Consider the following 19,118-nt stretch of genomic DNA (forward strand, 5'->3'; position numbering starts at 1 on the left):
AGGCACACTCCTTCATGTAAATAACAATTCCAAATGTCACTGGCCTACGCCCGCAGGAAAATGCACCCCACCACATCGCAACAACATCAAACAATCAGGAACATCTTGAGAAACATGACAATCGCCAAAGACGTTGATTTGATCTCCAAACTTCCTAGATCCCATTCTGATCAAACATCAGCAGGATGCAGCAGAGCAAGTTTGATTCCCAGAGGTCCCACTGCACAACCCAGAGCACCCAAAGGATCCACTGCCAACGTCCTGCTTCAGACCCCATAGGACACCTTGAGAGGTCCTCTGGTCCAGACACAATGGTTCAGAGCATTTTTGATGACACAATATTAGGCAGGTGGTCATAATGTTATGCCTGATTGGAGTATATATATGTGTAAGTTTGTAGTACATCACTTAGACTTACAAGTTTGACCTTTTACCTTTAAACTCTGGCCTCTTTGATGATAAGTGGAAGCAGACATCCCAGCCTCAGATGACACACAACAGCAAGCTAACCACAAAACATTAAAAAAAATGAAATAAATTGGATTGGATTCTATTCCACTAATTTCTATCATTTAATGCCACCTTTAGTGAGGTGAGGTTTACTTTCCATATGAGAGAACTAGAAGAGAAATCAGTATCTACTACAACATTTAAACTAAGAAATATTAATGATTTCAACAAACTTAAACCACAGTCTGCAAAAACAGACATCAAATAGCAGATTATTGCTCTCATGAAACTTAGAACATCCAAATCCATAAAATTCACCTTAAAAGTCAAGTTCTATACTAAAGTCTATAATTTCTACATGTATAAAATCGTATACAGCATTTTATTCTTTCTGCCCTGCTGGTACAACAGACATGTATGAACAATTTTCACGGATTTGCCTCTGTGACATGAAGGAATTATGGAATTGTTCAATAGAATGAGGTTAAAAACAGAAATATGAAAAGAGATACTGCCCATGTCTGGACATATGAAGGAAACTACACCACATACTGTTGAGTAAAGTAACAAAAGCTGCATTTTCAGTTATTAATGTAGTTACAAATAGAGCTTCTCTTACAACAGGAACAGAACCTGGCCTTTCCTTCTTCACTTCCTATTTTGACACCGAAAGACCTCCACAATACTTCAGCCTACAATTACCTACACTGGATGTAAGTAAGAACACAATTACTTAGTGTACAAGTGAAAGTAATTGAAGTATGTATGTGTGTGTAAAACATGTTTGTCTTGTATTGTGTGTGTGCCGGGGTCAGCTTGTTTTACTCCCCCTCTAATGCTCTTCGGATAATCAATGGGTTAATGTATTGTGCACTCTACAGGCAAGAGGGACTGAGAACGCACACGCACACACACACACACACACACACACACACACACACACACACACACACACACACACACACACACACACACACACACTCACACATACACACAGGCACTATGTTTATGAGTCATGTGGCTTACAGATGACAGCATTGTTACTCCATCAGTGTGGCCATATGTTACAACCAACACAAACTCCATTGCGGCTTTACCCTGCGTTCACCCTCAGAGCAGCTCGGTGAATCTGTCGCTCTGTTGTGAGTGATGGTGGGTGGAGTCTCACGCTCTGATGACATTTATCTGGTGATCAGCAGTAAGTAGACTCCACACACATGTTCTATGTGTGCATTTCTTCTTCTGTGTCTTCATTTTGGTGTCTATGCGACTGCACACACATTCAGCAAATGTGACTTAAAGGATGATTACAGCAGCTTTGGAGTGTGTGTCTGTGTAGCCTCTTCATACATATCGCTCCTGCCCACACATACACAAAGACACACTGAGCTCCCTGGTCATTCCCTTTGGCTCCTGATGTCTGTAGGATTAGGGAGCAGTCGGCCTGTCAGCACCTCTCCCACCAGGCGTTAAACAGACTGTGTGGAGGTGCCAACAGCTCTCTGCTACACTGCGCTCAACCTACTATACTGTGAAACAAAGAACGTGACATACTGTTGCTACTGTACGATGCAGGACTCTAGAGCGAAACCCGGCACATGGCATGCTGAGTCGTAGCAAGTTTCAGCTTGTAATACAGGACTATTTAAAGCCAGTTCATGGTTTTTGCATGACTGGTGCGGACTTTGAAAGCAGTGGATGTGCATGTTGCTCTGTTCTTACTACAATAGGTATGTGTCTGTCTGCTACATAGACGGTTGCACTGCCCCTCAAATTGAGCAAAGAAAGACATACAGCACTCCTTGGAAGTTTCTGAAAAACTGAGTGCAACTTTATGATGTCTCTGGGATAATTCAGCAAGCTTCAGATTGGACTGCTGAGTCAGTGTGATGTGAAATGTAGAACAAGACTTCTGGAGAATTTAGAACTTCTCAGTGCATTTGGGAAAGAGAAGCATTTACAAACCAAAGCACCTCCATTAGGAAGAGTAAAGAGAAAGTGAGAGTGAAGTCAGTCCAGCAGTGACGACTTTAACTCTTTAATGTTAAATTATAAAAGTGTGAATGATGGCAAATCTCCATAAACGTCCAGTCTGTGCGGACCCCACCCCTCTAGAATGATGAAATTTCCATCACACGTACCCTTGTCGACATGGAGTTGTGGAAAGCATGAATTTGCCTTTATACAACATATTTTATCAGCTGTTAATATATGCAGTTGGATGGCAACACTGTCTACAAGTGATCTGAACCTATGTCAGGTTTTTTCCTACAAGAAAAAAAGTGCTTTTTTAAAATGACAGAATCAATTTTAGAAATCAGTGGATTTAGTAATCACAGCTAAATGTTCCAGGTTTCAGAAGTACATATAAAACACTCTACTAGCTATGAAAAGAGAATTAGAGAGTCAGAAATGTTTGACTCTGATGAAGACAAAGCAGTGTTAAAACATTAGTCTGCTTGCACAATGAATGACTGTGAATTAAGCAGAGTGCTCCAGCCCCCTCTTGCACTCTGAAATTTGCTATACTCAAAATGAAAAGCACCTGTTTCAGCTACATTTTGCCGGAGGATGTGTGGAGAGCCCTGATTTTACTGGTCAAAAATGTTGAGTTTTGGTCTTTAATTGAACATATTCAATGCTAAAGGAGAAATTCTGTTAAATATTTCTCACTGGAAGTGCCTCAGTAGTCAAATGGTTACAGCACATACCAACCTACTGCACTGTCCCCAGGTTGATTCCAGCTGAGGACCTGTGTCCTCTCTTGCCTCATGTTTCTTGTCTACCTCCTCACTTGACAGTCCAATAAAAGCAAAAATGTCAGAAAAGAAAATCGCTTAAACAAAAAAAAATCTCTTTCCAGCTCTAGAAATTCTGTAATGTGGATAAATTCTCAGAAACATTTAAAACACAGCACATGGTTTACTGGACTGTAAATGCAGATCTTTATATATAATCTACTATGTTTGTAATCCTTCGCAGTGAAGCAGTCATAGTTTGCCTTCATCTGTGGGGGATGGACAATTAAGGGGTGTTTTTTCTCTTCTCAGATCAGCATAAGGAGGAAAGCTATGCAGCATTTTATGAAAAATCTTACAGGATAATAAGAGATTTCCTATAATTGCTGTCCAGTCCCTCATGTGGCCAAACCTCTGGTTGGTAGCCACTGCTCTACTTTATAACATGGCCTATTTGTGGCCTCATATTTATTCAGGAACTTACTTTGTAAAATAGCTCCCACAGTTTTTGAATTTGCCATGTGGATCCGTGAGCAGGTTTTTCTCCACTGGCTTCCACTCTGGTCATCCTGGATGCAGGACAGTCAGTGGCTACCGCTGCACATACTACAGCGCTCTGGCACACTTGCCTCCTGTCACACCACAGACTGCTAACAGCTCTGTCCTGTTGCATAACCTTGTTAGTGAAACACTTCAGCATCTGCAGCAGAACAAACACACCACCGGACACACTGCTGCAGCTTTCAACAGCAATTTTAAGATTAACACCGGAGGCTTTTGATACCCTGCACTCGGCGTGTACGTTACAAGATTTACACTATGAAATCATATAAATTGAATTCGAATAACAAAAGAAAGAGTTGTCAAATGTGAATGTAGTGAATCTAAAAATAGTGGACTGTGTGAATATAATTCCTACCCTATGGATTTTTTTATTTTACCTTTGAGAACACTGGCTGCCAAATCAGTCATCACCTCATTGTACTCAGTGGTAGCTATGACCTTGCATACTGGCCTACTTCAAAACTGTATTTTCAAGTATGTTTAATGTAAATGCACGTGTTTGAATAATGTAAAAATGCAGTATATATAGAAGTGTAGTGTGCTGCTGTAGAAAAGTAGACCTAAAAGATCAACAGAAACAAACAAACCAAGAAAAGAGAAGGAAAACATTAAAATGTTCTTCTTTTTGGCTGAATTAGGTTCAGTGGTTGACTAGAAAGCACCTATCTTCAGGCTTTGTTGAGTTTATTACCAGAGCATGATTACACATTTTTACTGGACCTTCATCTAATCATACAAACACAACGACAACACAACAATCACTCATGCATACGTTCGTTAGCCAATCATTATTATGAATTTCACATTATTGTCACATTTTATATTAACCACATTGTTAATGCTTGTATGTCCTTGTGTCTTGACTACACCTGTGTATCTGTGCATGTGTTTGCGTGTAAATGTGTTTTATGTGTGTGTGTGTGTGTGTGTGTGTGTGTGTGTGTGTGTGTGTGATTGATGGCCCTCCCATGGTGCGGAGTGGAGTGTGTGTCAGTCCCAGGTGGTGTGTGAGAGCTCGTAAACAGTCTGTTTGATTGAGAGGCCGTGATGCCTGTTTGACAGGCGGCCTTGTGCTGCCAGCAGAGCGCTGCATCGCCATAGTTACGCAGTGTCATGTGGCCATAGATACCCGACAATGCCATGAAAGAGGACAAGGAGAGCTGCCACAAATAGATGGTGGAATGACTGCATTAATTAGTTAATGAGGAGAAAGTTATCGGGGGATTCAGTGAGGCATACTGTAAAAACATACCTGTTAAAAAAATATAAGATCAGTGTTGAATGATTGAATTGATGTTCACAACATGAAATCATGCAGCAATACGTTTTCTGACACATATACATATATATATTTTACTGTTATTTTATGATGCATTTATCATTAGGGTTTAATTAGATGCAGTATTCTCATCAGAATTTCAAAATAAAACACAATAATGTGAAAAAAAGTAACCATCAATCTACAAATAGATCTGAAAATCAGTCAAACAAGATAGTGTTTGATATTGTATTTACATTGGGAGAAATAAGGCCAGCAAAAACACCCGGCATTGTGCTACTACTGCACATTAACAGAAATTTATGAGGAATGTGTACAACATTAGGATTCACTTTCTAAGGTCAATTGTGTGTAAATTGTATATCTATATTTTAAAAAAATATAAACATGATATGTAGTCTGAAAGTAAACTATTTACCTAAATCAGTTTATGAACAGATTAAAGGTGAGAATTAAGGTATTTTGCAAACCATTCTTCATGTTTCATCCACAATGCAAGGTTAAATGATTATTTATTTCAGTGGTATATTACTTAGGTTTGATCGGAAGGATAGAATCTCTACAAAAAAAAGAAACTATTTACATGGTAGGAGTATTTGTATAAGCCTGACATCACTCATAGCTCTTCTGGAAGGTATATTCTTGACTTTACAGGAATAATGCATACAGTAAACACACAGCTTAGCAGTATCACAATACTGAGAAAAGCCAGCTTGGCCTGGGGTCATCACCTTGTTGGTCTCAGTATTTATATATGTATGTATACTAACATAAACCACACACACACTGTACAAGCAGATACCAGTGTACGTGGTGGCAACATACCAGATACCACCTAATGGATCCTCACACATGTATCCAAATAAACACACACACTGAGGACAAAATGGTGATTTCTATTCATTTAATTCCATTTTTCCCAAACCTGCACAAGGTATGAAAGTTCTTGCCTAAACAGGTCAACTATTTGACTTCCAAGTTGTCTGACTTTTAAAAAATGTCACAATTTTCCTTTAACTTAGCCTGAAAGGAAAAATAAATAAAACCAAGACTGAACTGATAACGTTGTGTAAACTGAAACCTAATTAAACTCGATGAGTGAGCCCCATGTCATCATGCGTGGTTATGCATATTTACTCCGCCAAGGAACGAGGCGTATGTTTGTCTGTTTATCTGTGCGTAACATTACTCAAAAACGGAATAATGGTTTTGGATGAAATTTTCAGGGAAGGTCAGAAATGACACAAGGACCAAGTGATTAGATTCTGGCAGTGATGCCACTTAAAGTCTGGATCCATGGATTTGTTAAAGATTTCTGTATCGTGCCAGATAGCAGCGTGGTGTCACTGTAACCATGACAACAAGTGAACGCTGCGTCAGCTGCCTGCTGATGATCACATGATTGCAGTCCTACTACAAATCCACCGATGTGAACTTATCAGGACTTATCTGTCGGAAATCATACAAAGACTGAGCAGCCTCGGCCGAGTACTGTGCTCTCTGAGTGCTTTTTTCTTGTTGCCATTGTTTCCGTTTCCACCACTGTAAAACTACTCTGCACTACACAGTGGCAGTTGTAATATTGGAGTAACTCAGTCATCCATGTTTAAACTATAAACTGATTCTGAAGAAGAAGAATAAAGGGTCTCGTATAAGTCGATGCATGAGAATGGTAATGTATTTTATGCATTGCTCTTCAGCTTTCAGGCTTGATTATAGTATCACACCACTAATAGTGTGTTGCCAATTTTAGATCAAAGCTCAGAATTTCTCCTTTTGCAACTTTTCAAGGCATTTTTCCTTCTCTTATGATGCAGAAAGACAAAGTCCCACGCTGCAAGATGACAGGACTGGTTTCTTAGGTTTGTCATGTGCAAAATCCTGGATGTCTGAATCTCTGTTTTTTTGATTGTCATGTTGTACTGCAGCTTCAAGGTGGAAATGCTCAGCCATGGCATGATATGTCTTCCAGTACATAAATAAAAACACTGTATGGCTGTGTTAACAAGGAAAAAAACAACTTGATTTTCATTGGAGGGGGTCTTTAACAGGGTTTGATCCCCGCATGATGAATACAAGCGTATACATGCATAAACTTGCAAGTCATACATAATACATCATAACACATAGGACCCTGTGTTTTGACAATCCAGGCTAGTACTGCTAGATGGAAATTATTAAGGATGGTGAGGTTTTTAAAGGTTCAAAGGGTTCAGATATCTTCAGTAGCAAAATGATTTTGAGTGTGATGAAAGCTAAAATTGAATGGTGCTACAAACACATACACAGAGTACACTCTCAGACACTCACACCTCATTCCCAGAAACATATCTCCTGTCACACACACCTCGCTCGCTCTCAAACCCGCCGTGATGGAGATTAATAGCAGCATTTAGAGCCTGCTGAGCTCCACCTGTCAAGGCTGGGGCCCCCAGGGCAGCTCCAGTCTGTGCCTAGGAACGAGAGACTGTCCTGGGGCAAGATCCATCATGGAAGTCCGCGACAGGCTGGATCTCCGGAGCCAGCCTCCACAGCTGGACCACCGACACGGGGCCATCCGTCCAGGATGACAGGCACACTGAGTGAATCCAACTGGAGCAGACTCCATAGCTGCTGGATGGAAGAGTGTGGGGTCTGAGGGGACATGTGATGGCTGATATCAGGTGGCTGAGACGGGACTTTAGGTACTTTTATACAAGCACATGCTACTAAGAGCAGATATAATACCACAAGTATGAAAAGTTAGGACACAAAGAGAGACGCTGAACATACTCTTCTTATCCAGTCTTTGTATGTATCCCTAGAAGTCCTATAACACTTTGAACATTGTCTGTTTGCCATTGTAACGATAAACTAGTTGCTCTATAGGTGTCACAGTGATTTTCAGCTGTCCAGTTTAACCAGACTGAGTCTACATTTGGGAAAGTCAGCTTTGTAGGCACTATTTGAATATTTGGAGAAATGCAAAGAAGGGGGATTTTTGATTTTATTACCTTTCAGTTTTTCATCAATGGAAAAGCAAAATAAGCTCCAAGTTGCTGCACTGCTGCAGTGATGTCTGAAAAAATAAATAGTTGGAAAGATGTCACAAATTTACTCGAATCAGTTCAAGATCATGTAAAAACTGAGTTATAAAGTCTTAGGATGTCAGCTAGTAAAAAAAAAAAAAAAAGCAGAGCACCTTAAGTTAAATGGCATGTTTGTCAAAACAATAGTGTATTTCTATTCTAGGGGTATTTTCCAAAGAACATGGCAGAAGGAACAACAGCGCCTGTCAGTGCCTCCTGACAGTAGCAAAATCGGTGTGCTTAGACTTTTTCATGGCCAAAAATTACTATGGGAAAAACAGGATTTCTCTTTGAATAAGTTATGAGGCTAAAAATAATTTCATACAGGTTTCATTGCTTTGTTGAGAAGAACTTCCAAGAGTTGGGTGGCTGCGGTGCATTGACGGCTGAGGTTTGACAGCTGCCTTGACCTGTCAGTCACTTCTATTACAGTATCAACAACAGCACGCCCACAGAGCGCTGCTGGATGCTGACTGTTTGCAAGCCTCAGTGCAGAGGCAGAACAATGGCTCTTATTTCCTTACCCAGCATTCCTCTGTCAGGCATCATAAATAGCATGCTATGCATTTTAGCATTTTTATTTAAGGACTATGGCTTTGACCTTTGCTCTCTTTAAAATTACTTCTACAAGTTACTGTAGGAGAGGAAAGTCTCATAGATCTGCACCATTCCAGGGTCTAAAACCAGTGGTTCTTAATTACTTCCTACTTGTGCTCCACTTAAGTAAACTTTCATGTGACCTAAACTAGTGACCACGGGGCAAAGATATGTTGAAAGGTTTATTTAAAGGTTTGTGTCTCAGATTGGATATTGTATTCTGTTTATTTAGTCAAATTTTGTGCATGGAAAACTGTTACATGAACCACTCGAACAGGACAAAGCAAAAGCTAATAGCAGTGCAAGTGCAGGCTATAAATTGAATGGAATTCACTTAAATCATCACTTAATTGGGTGCCCAGATAGCTCAAAGAGGTTGAGCAGGCGACCCATGAACAGGGGCTGTAGTCCCTGACACAGAGGCCTGGGTTCGATTCCAGCTCACAGCCTTTTACTGCAGGCCTTCCCCCCCATTCTTCTCTCTACTTAGCTATCAAATAAAGGCCAAAAAAATAACTTTAAAAAAATGCCCCTTAATTTATCTGTGTGTAGTTTTCTCCTGTCTGGGAGCCCACTGATCCCAGATCGTGCATAATCGGGTGACTTTTGACCAAATCTGCTTGTCATTATAAGTTCCACATATCAAGTCGTGAAGTGTCCGATAAGCACCAGTGTGTGGTTTTGTTGCAGTCAGATAACATGCAGTTTGCTGCAACAGTGGCCTGACTGGTGATTGATATGAGAGATCGAATGATTTTTTTCTTCCCATCAGATTACTTCAGTAACCAGATTACATGTCATTTGTGCTCCCTGCCCACTGAACCACTTACCGGAGCTTTAGATAAAGAGGTGGTCTGCATTTTTCTTTTGTAACAGCAGATTATTTTTGTAATATGATTCCATGTAATGAGATACTCCCTATCCTGGCATATCGCTAGCTGGAGCTTTAGATAAAGAGGTAGTGTGGAGAGGCTCTGTTGACGATCAGCACGGCAAAGCTACCGGAGCTGTTGGCTATTAGCATAATTAATGTCATCGCCGTAATGCACTCTAATTCGGAGACAGCTCGCTTCACGCACACAGACAATCTCACATTTGTGTACAGGCCTGAGCATTAAAGCAGAGCACATAATCAAATCTGCACTACGGAGCTAAAGGCCCGACATGAAAGTCCCACATGTGAACTTTGCTGTTTTGTAACATGTCACTCTGACGACACTCACGAGTATGTGCAAATCGTGCACATCATGTTCCAAGCATTAAAATAAAATCATACACCGTGACGTATTATGTTAAAAGCAGGGGCAAGATAGGTTAGATAGAACGTGGGCCTGTGTGTTAAAGATAGCACAGGATGCCTGAGGGGGTGTGACAGCAAACCAGGCCTGCCTGCTCTTTCTCTCTCTTGTTCTTTTTTCCCCTCGTTTTCTCTTTCTCAACACCTCCCAAATTTTCTCTTCCTCCCTCTCATTCTTTTCTCTGCACCACACAGCTATAAAGCAACTGTAGCTCTGAAGGCGAAGCACACGGAGCAAGCCGAATCTCTCTCAGATTCCTCCCTGCTCTTAACCATTTCAAGTCTCTGGTGCCAAGGACACCGAGCAAGCTTAGAGTGTGAAAAGTAAAGCCACTTAGCAAAGAAAATAAGCATATCACATGGAGTGAGTTGGCGTGGCTGCATTCACATCGACAAATGTGTTGGTGATTTGACACAATTTTGCGATTTCTGCCAAGATTTTATGTTTTGTGTCTTTGAAATAAACACATTTTGTTCCTCGACCGGCTACCAACCACTGAAAGTAGCAATACATTTATTTGCGTGACCTGTTCTTAAAAATGATTACATAATGTGGACACATGGCTGATCACTGCTAGCGTTTATCACACCTGCATGAAATGAGCCAATCCAAAGGAGAAGACAGAAACAGTGATGTGAAGCAAGTTGCTGCCGGGTGAAAAGAACACCACCACAAAGGGCACAATAGGAGTAAATCCCTGTTTTCTGTCTATGAGAAAAACTAAAGATCAGCATTGTTGGTGAGTGAGGCTGACACCCAGCAGTTGTCTCCTATTCACAGCCCTTTTGCACAGCTTGTATACGGCTGGCATTAGCTCCTCAGCGCCGCTAGTGGCAGCCTGATCAGTTGGAACTTGATTCTTCCAGAGGCTGGATAGCCAGTGTTAAGCATAAACTTTTCAGAAAAGACACTTTTGTCTATGAACGAGCTTGTATTAGCAATCATTTATTTCTATTAGTTTGAGTTCTGCTACTTTGTTGGCTACTTTTCTTGCTGCAGTTTCACCCGCAGGTGATGAAATGTAGCCGAGTGCAGCTCCTGCTGCCAGGCTAATGTCCTGGTTCTTGCCTTTTGCTGTTACCTCCACTGTATGTAGAGGTCATCATGTATTATAGAAGCTTCTTTTCATTTGTAACCCTTGTTTAACTCATGTGAAAAGGCACTACATCTTGTAGATATGGTCATAGGTAGAGGTTATCTGCTTTAATTGATTCATCTCTAAAAAATCTCTAAGTATGTGTCACACTTCATTATTTTTTGCTTTTTGAAAAGAAAAGCAACCTTTTTTCGTCTTTCTTTACCTTGGACTTGCATAAGGGAATGAACAAGACATCACAATGTCAGCACAAAGCACCTTTTCACCCCATACAGGGCCAACATGTTAAAATGTAGCCAGGGGCAAGGGAAAGCTTGACAGGCATAAACAAGCTAAATCAATTTTGAAACTGATGGAGACTAGTGTAACCAGTTCTAATGTGTTTCCTTTGTCTAGTCCTTCTCAAAACCTGCAGTAACCTGTCAAAAAGACATGAAAGCCTATATGATGTGACTTTTAACCCAACCAGTGCACACTTGGTAGGAACAAATTACAAGGTACAAAAATTGCATATGCAAGGATAGACAAGTTTAAATAATCAGACGTCATTTGGGATTTGCAGTAATGCAGATTTTGCAAGGAAAAGGGAAGAAGCACACCACTTAAATGTGTCATTCTGTTCAGTAGCAGTGGGCTTATGTGAAAACTGAACTTAGCTAACTGAACAAATATAGAGCAAATAAAGTAATGCCAGTGAATGTTCTGCTGTAATTTCTTTGGAAACAACTGTTTGTCTGACATAAGGTTTTATCTTCACCTGCCTCATGATGTGCTGTGATAAGTGGATAGAAAAGCACCTGTCTGATCCTGCAAAGAGTTAGATGGAGGAAAAGGTGCTTTGAAACTTTAATGAAGTGGCTTAATTTAGGCCATGAGATCAAAGTTTTGTGTCATAAAGTCAAATGGCAGGATAGTTGACAAAGATAAGACGATGACCAAACAGCTCCAATACCTCATGATCAACATTTTTGCCAGAATTATGCAGGAGTTGTGCTTTATTTGATTTCCAGTTTGTCAGTAATGTTAGATCTGTTGTAAAGATTGTGGTGTTTTCCCTATTTTTACACTTACATGCTGTTGCATTACTGATGTGGAAGCTTTAAGGTTGCTGGCCTTGTAATAGCTCTTAATGATACGTTGAGGCCTCGTGAAGATGAATAACAAGATGTGTGACAGGATCGGGCTGCATGACTCGACCAATGTGACAATGTGAAGTCACAATCAGGGAGAATCACGTCACAACATCCACACCACAGCTGCATGAGCACACATACACACACACACACACATACAGTACATGAGTAATAGGCAGGTGCTTATTATGACATACATCACACTACAGAGAAAAAAATTCTAACTCAGCAACATGCCGTTCTGCATCATAAGCACTGCTAAGATGCTAATTTGCAGTCATTCACAATACAAGTCCCAAAATGACAATCAGAAACTGCTATATATGAGATATATGGAGTGAAAATAGCAGCTAGTGTTGTGGCAATCTCACTCAGACAGAAGGATCACCAAGTCAGTCATGGGTGAAATCCTACAAATGCACTGAGTCTATGTCATCAGCACATGGCTTTGTCCTGTGAACCAGGTGAATCTGCAGTCTGGTACTCTGTGACTGAACCACAATAGTGTGCATGCACTGTGTGTTTCAGTGTATGTGTGCAAATATGCTTTCACACATAAAGAGACATTTCACATTTTTTCCTTTGACCACAAATAAACTCACAGTACAGGTCACACATGCTTTCATCTCTCTCTGTCTTGGTCTCTCTCGCAACAACTGCTATTTGCCCCCTCATTTATTTTCAAAGACACATTTATACCCTATTTAAAGCAGTTCTCTGTCCATCTCAGCTCCCTAGCACACAAGAATAGCAGTTTTTTTTTCAGTCGCAGTGATGCAACAGTCCAGAAATGTCCTAAACTTGAAAGGATTTGAACTACTTGGTATGAGCCCAGTGATTTGTCTTCAGCCTGACTGAGGTTGCATGTGGTGCAATCAGGACTCAAGTTTACTTGCTCATCCTTTTTGAGTTTTTTGAACTTCATCTTTATTTTACACTCAATACACAAGTATATGTATATAAAATGAGTGTTCTTTTTCCGTAACATTTCCCCTTTATACTGGATCTATGTCTATTCTGTAATTAGAAAGTAGGGACAAAATCCATACCCAGCATTCCACGTTAAAACACATTCCAACGTTCGTCAAATTCCATATGATTCAACAGTTAGATTCTGACCAGACTGTGAGTAAGAACTCAGTTTTTGTGTTTGCCATGACTGTCTTTACTGTTATGCTGACATGTAAGGATTTTACTGCTTGTTGTTACTGGAATGGAGAACAATGCAGGCACACAATCGACCACATGTAACAAAGATGGAATTTTCACTCAAAACACGGTAAAATAAACCCTTGAACTGACTAAATCATGCTGCTGAAGCATCACACCACTTTTACCAAAACCTAAGCCATGGAAAAAGGATTGTGGATTTTGTTTCTCATTTCCTTCAAACTCCTCCACTTTAGTTCAGCACCTCCAAGCTGGTGTTGCGAGGAGGGCAAGACAACCTTGTGAATTTTTTATTTTTTTAACTTGATTTTAATCGGATGGAGTGTAAATGGCAGCAATTATGCACTTATGGCAGGACTGGTGGCCATCAGAGTTAGCTGTACACCTGGCTGGACCATGTGTGCCCCTGTGTAGTCTGGTGTGGCAGTTTGCTAAGTGGGCCGAGCTGCTCTCTGCTGGGACAATTAAAAGACCATTCTGCACACTCTGGCCACGACAGAACCAAAAGGACAGCATGAACCCTGCTGGACGTGTCAGCCAAATGATCCTTTAGGAAGAAGCTGCATTCATTTCAACACAGAAAAACAGAAGATGTCACAAGTTGCAGGAAAGGACTCATAGATAGATAGATAGATAGATAGATAGATAGATAGATAGATAGTGTCCATGTGAGATCGTGTGGACGTTGAATGTGTGCAAATGGATGCAGAGAGCAGAATACATACAGAATCGTGTGGGCATGTGAGCGTATGTGTAGGCATGTGAGTGCAAATGCAGGACTGTGTGAATGTGTGTGTGGGCATGTAGGCATCGATCTGCTTGTATGCCTGAGCGGGGTGGTGTTGGTGTATCTTTGCATGTATGTATGGCTTCTTCAGTATCTCCGGCTCACCTTCCAGGCAGCAGGTCCTCCAGAGGCCCGAGTGCGTCATCACCTCCTCGTTCTTCTTGCTGGTCTCGTTCTCGTTGGTGCTCTTGATCTTGCAGACGCCGCGTGAGTACAGCCAGTAGTCTGTCCCCACGGCGATGGTCATGAGGCTGAAGGCGGCGAAGGCCCCCACCGTGGTCAGCAGCATCTGAACTCCGCGGTCAAACACGCCCATGTTGCCGCATTCCACGAAAGGGGGGCCCCCTTTCCTCTTGATGTATAGGAAGTAAATATTTGTGAGTTTGCGTCGCCACGCCAGCTCGGAAAACGGGGGGTGGGCGGCGTCGGGCGGACGACGGTAGCGGGGGGCCGCTGGGGGGGTGGGGGAATTAGGGGAGCTCGGGGGAAATCGTATGGTTGGTTTTTGGTGGGGGCAGCAAACAGGTGAAAATTAAGATAAAGTTGAGGATTTGGGGTGGCTTTGCGTCTGTTCGGCCCAACAGATGGGTCAAACAGACTTTGGCGATGACGACAGAACCCTCAGCTGCCTAAATTCTAGTCCTCAAATGGCAGTAAGTTGCCCTGCTCTGGAAAAAAAAATGTTGACCTAAAAACACAGGCTTCTAGCAGAGCCCACTAGAGACCTGGTCTGGGATCTAGGCCTACTTTGTTGAGATGGAAGGCCTCTAAACGTCAAACTCTGAAAAAGGCCGAGATAATGAGAAGATGGAGGATTTCGCTTGGCTTCTCTGTGGCTGTTTCAGGCCTGGTTTTGGCTTTCTGAGCTGACTAAAGCAGTAACATGTATTACAATCCTCACAGCTTCAACGGTGTATGGAATGATGTGTATGTAGCGCTTTTTCCCCTCACATAGGCTGCCACATTCAGCCTACACTGTCATCCTCCTGCTCACACACACACACACACACACAGACACACACACACACACACACAGACACACACTCGCTCACAGACTTAAACTTTCACACACCTGTACATGGACGAGCAGCCACATGCACGCAGTGTGAATTAATTCATACTGAAAAGGGATGAAGAAACACGGGGGTGGGGGTGGAGTGTGGTTAAGACTAACACAGTTGGCGGCCTGATTTCTTTAAAATAGCCCCCAATAGAAACAAAACCAGAGACCTCCAATAGATGATGACAGAATTCAGTGATGAGAGCTGACTATCTTGATGTGACCCAGTGGATCAGTGAATTATGGACGTTCATCTCAGACATTTCTGAAGAATCAGGCTCTCACATGTATTCTGTGGGAAGAGGGTGATGGGAGACAGGCAAGACAGACAGGCAGGGCCCAGAATATGTTGAGAAAAATCAGGACTGGATGTGCTGAAAGAAATGAAAGAACAGATTCAAACCAGCACAGTCAAGCGCTTCCCCAAAAGCAAGGACAGAATGATAAATAATGGCAAATATCAGCCGGTACCATGACTGCCATGAAAACTAGTCATTCCTTAAGAGATGATGGAAAATAAACCAACCAGGGACGATCAACCCCCCTCTCTCCAAATAATAACAATAATAAGAAGAAGAAAAATTAAGCCAAGAGGAGGAGAAAGAATATTAAGTTATGAAAATCAAACGACAGCCTGCTTAGTTTTCCTTTTTCCTAAAATTCTGATCCCCAGTTTCCATATGTGGTCCCTAGACCTTTCTCCGGCAACAGTGGGAATCTGCTATAGGGGGATACGGGCAGCGGTACCGACGGAACACCGCGGAGAGAGGGGCGCATCCAGGCGGAGAGGCCGAGCATCACCGGTCATGCAGCCGGTCGCAGGAACGAGGAGGACACGGAGGGCTGGACGAAGCTTCCCGGAGCGTCAGAGCGTCTTCCTCCTGCATCCAAACGATCCTAGACGGTTATATCACGGCCAGCCGGAGAACAACGAGCGCATATACACGCACAGCCGTTTACTGTCATCACATAAAAATGATCAGAAATCATCAAAAAGCAGCAATTTTGGCGAGGCTGTCAGGCGTTATGGGGCTACGTGCGCAAAAAATGAGAAAATTTCAAGTCGAGCAACACACCAATCCTTGGTTTCCTCGTTTTTCTTCTTCGCAGAGCTGAGATAGAAGTGGAGAGAGGAGAGGAGGAGGAGGGGGTGGATGATGGTTAGGAGCAGAGGATGAAAAAAATCGACACAGCCAGAGAGAGAGAGAGAGAGAGATGTTCCGTGCGCAGCAGCAGCACTTTACGCAAAAACAAGCGCACTGCAAAAAATGTCTTTTTCAAGTCAGTTCATCTAACGAATCTAAATCTCGGTGTTTCATTCTTGAAACTAAAAGTATCAGGCTTCAAGGTGAAAAAAAAGTCCCATCAACTTGTTTGTCGAATCATTTTCTTTAGAGTCCCTCAAGGCAACTTTACAGGTAAAACACTTCAGCACGGAGGCACCATTAAAAAGCATGATTTATATTAAAAAACGACTGCAATGGTAATAAAATACACATTTAAAAGTCAATAAAATAAGAATAAAAAGACATTAAACAGTCAGCATCACACATCTACTCGCATTGCAGTTGCAGTCTAGTAATGAAATGAGCTCTTTAAAATTGATTGAAAGAAATTTGAAGTGAATTTAAAACAGGACAGCAGCTTGAAATGAATGAAACAGCCTCTAAAGTGTTTGAATTATTACATTTTTTTTTTACCTAATTCTTATATAGGTAGTCTCCTAAATAACTCACTGGTTATATAGCCCACTTTCCACTGTTTGTATAAAAATGACAATTTATTTAAGAACGTATTTCTAATTTTAATGGCCAATATATCCCCTACAGCTGAAGTTTCAATTTAATTCAGTTTAGTTCTATAGCACCAGTTCACACATTCATAAGCGAATCTCAAGGCACTTAACGTAAGATCAAGCTAGTAAGATCAAGACTTTACTGAAATATAGTTTATAGGCAAAAACTCAATTTCAAAGGTTCCTTTGAGCAGAGGAAGGAAACTCCAGCAGAACCAGGTCCAGCAAGGGTGGTCATCTGCCTTGACCAGTTTGTGCCACAGTAAAGAAGAGAGAAAAGAATAGCAGAAAGAAACACGTAAGAGAACGACAAGAACTGGAGAGATTGATGAGGCCATGTAGCTCCACAGTCAAAACACAAACTGTCTATGTTGGCTCAAAGGTAGCCTCACTCTAAATTAGTTAAGATCTATTTAAACATATAGAGAGAGTATGTTAATCCCCACAAATCTCTTTCAAAATATACACTTTTCATTGTGGAATGTCGGCTTTTCTCCATCTTTACTCGGCCCCTGAAGGTCCCCAAAAATGGAAATCCTTTGACCTCAATGTTAGCAATGACACTGTTAAAATAAGAGCTGAATGTAGAACAAATGCTTTATTTAGGTAGATACTTTTGCACTGCTTTTGCCCTAAATTACCAAAGGAATCTGAGATTAGATTGCATTGTTTAATATAGTTATTTACTCATTGTTTGGTGGGTGAGACACAGCTCCATTTCAGTGCTCATCAGATGTGTCTGATGCTTCTAAAGTTGTGCACTCTGCTGAAGTGTCCTGCAGCCTCCCAGCTTCCCTACTACCCCCAGCGGTGCTGCTCTGTGTGCGACCTCTAACATCTGACCTCATAGATGAGGGGGGGCAAGAAAGAAGAGACAATTTTCTGACAGGGATCAATGAAGTGTCAAGTTATTATCATCAGGGTGTTATTATTTTCCAGCAGGCTGATATGTATTTTAAATTCCTAGTGAGAGGCAGATGTGGAACACAAATGATGAAAGGGGTGAGCGGTGAGTGTAAAACACCTGACAGAGCAGTTAAGGGCCTGGGTGGCTTGAACAGAAATAGATGGGTTAGGCTGTAAAACTCACTGATCCATGCTCTGTATGCTTGACTCTGTCATATGTTTCATATCGCCTCGCCTCGCAGAAAAGACAATGATTCTAATGCTGTCAAAACCACTCAAATGTATTTTAAGACATGTTCCAAAGACCTCTGCAGCACATGCAGTAGAATTAATTCACATAAATGGTAACGTGTGCTTTGGGTTCCTAAAGATCAGTTTGTTATGCATGTAAACGTACATGTTAGAGGTGCACGTTAGTGGAGATGTAGTGTAGTACCTGCATTTTTGCTCTATATTTTCAAATAGACCACTACATTTATTCTGCAGTCTGTGCAATTGTGTTTTGTTTGTGTTTGAATCGTCGCATCCGTGGTTACTGCTGCCTCTCCGTGGTGCTGAAATGGACAGCTCCTTCAGTGCATCCAGAAACATGGCAACTGTCTCCCTCTTGTGATAGGCTGCACTGTAGCCACATGGTATTTTCATGGGGATTGCCAGCGATATAGACACAGATGCACACACACAAACACGACAACACTCAGTGCGGCAGGCTGGCTGGGAGGTTGCTGTTTTATTCTCTACTAGGAGGTGATTTCTGCTCTTATTGGTACATTGTTCATGGATGCATCACGTCAACGTCACGCATTTTCATTGATCACTGCTTTGGTTACTTCTGTTCTTGGCCTTACTTCAAAAAGTGATGTTTATTCTCAAGAATAGTTAATTGAAGGACAAATGAAAAAGCAACACTGGAGTAACCTTATCAGATATCACAGTTTCTGCTGGGTCAAGTGGAAAAACAGCCACTTTCTCTGAAATTACAAAGTAATTTGATGTTGAAGTGTTAGTAGTCAAAAATCACTAAAAGGGGCTGCATTACAGAAAAATGTCAGAACCCAGCATGAGGGGATTTTGAGCAATTTGTCCATGCCAGATCTCTATGATATTCAACAACAGGAAGAGATGAGTCACAAATGATCATCTCAAGGCCAAGATGAGATGATGCTGATGATGTGAT

The 19,118-nt window shown here is 41.5% G+C and overlaps 1 protein-coding gene across 1 annotated transcript in view; it reads right to left on the reverse strand.

Moving 5' to 3' along the window:
• The window catches only part of LOC111577598 (voltage-dependent calcium channel gamma-2 subunit-like), a 70,692-nt gene extending 54,290 nt beyond the window's left edge, over nucleotides 1-16,402 (reverse strand). Inside the window, exon 1 of the mRNA XM_023283943.3 lies at nucleotides 14,286-16,402. Within this exon, the coding sequence (XP_023139711.1) occupies nucleotides 14,286-14,496 (211 nt within the window). The 5' untranslated portion in view covers nucleotides 14,497-16,402. The remainder of the gene's footprint in view (nucleotides 1-14,285) is intronic.
• Between the last annotated feature and the right edge of the window lie 2,716 nt (nucleotides 16,403-19,118).

The sequence above is a fragment of the Amphiprion ocellaris genome, chromosome 4, assembly GCF_022539595.1.
Source record: "Amphiprion ocellaris isolate individual 3 ecotype Okinawa chromosome 4, ASM2253959v1, whole genome shotgun sequence".
NCBI lineage: Eukaryota > Metazoa > Chordata > Actinopteri > Pomacentridae > Amphiprion > Amphiprion ocellaris.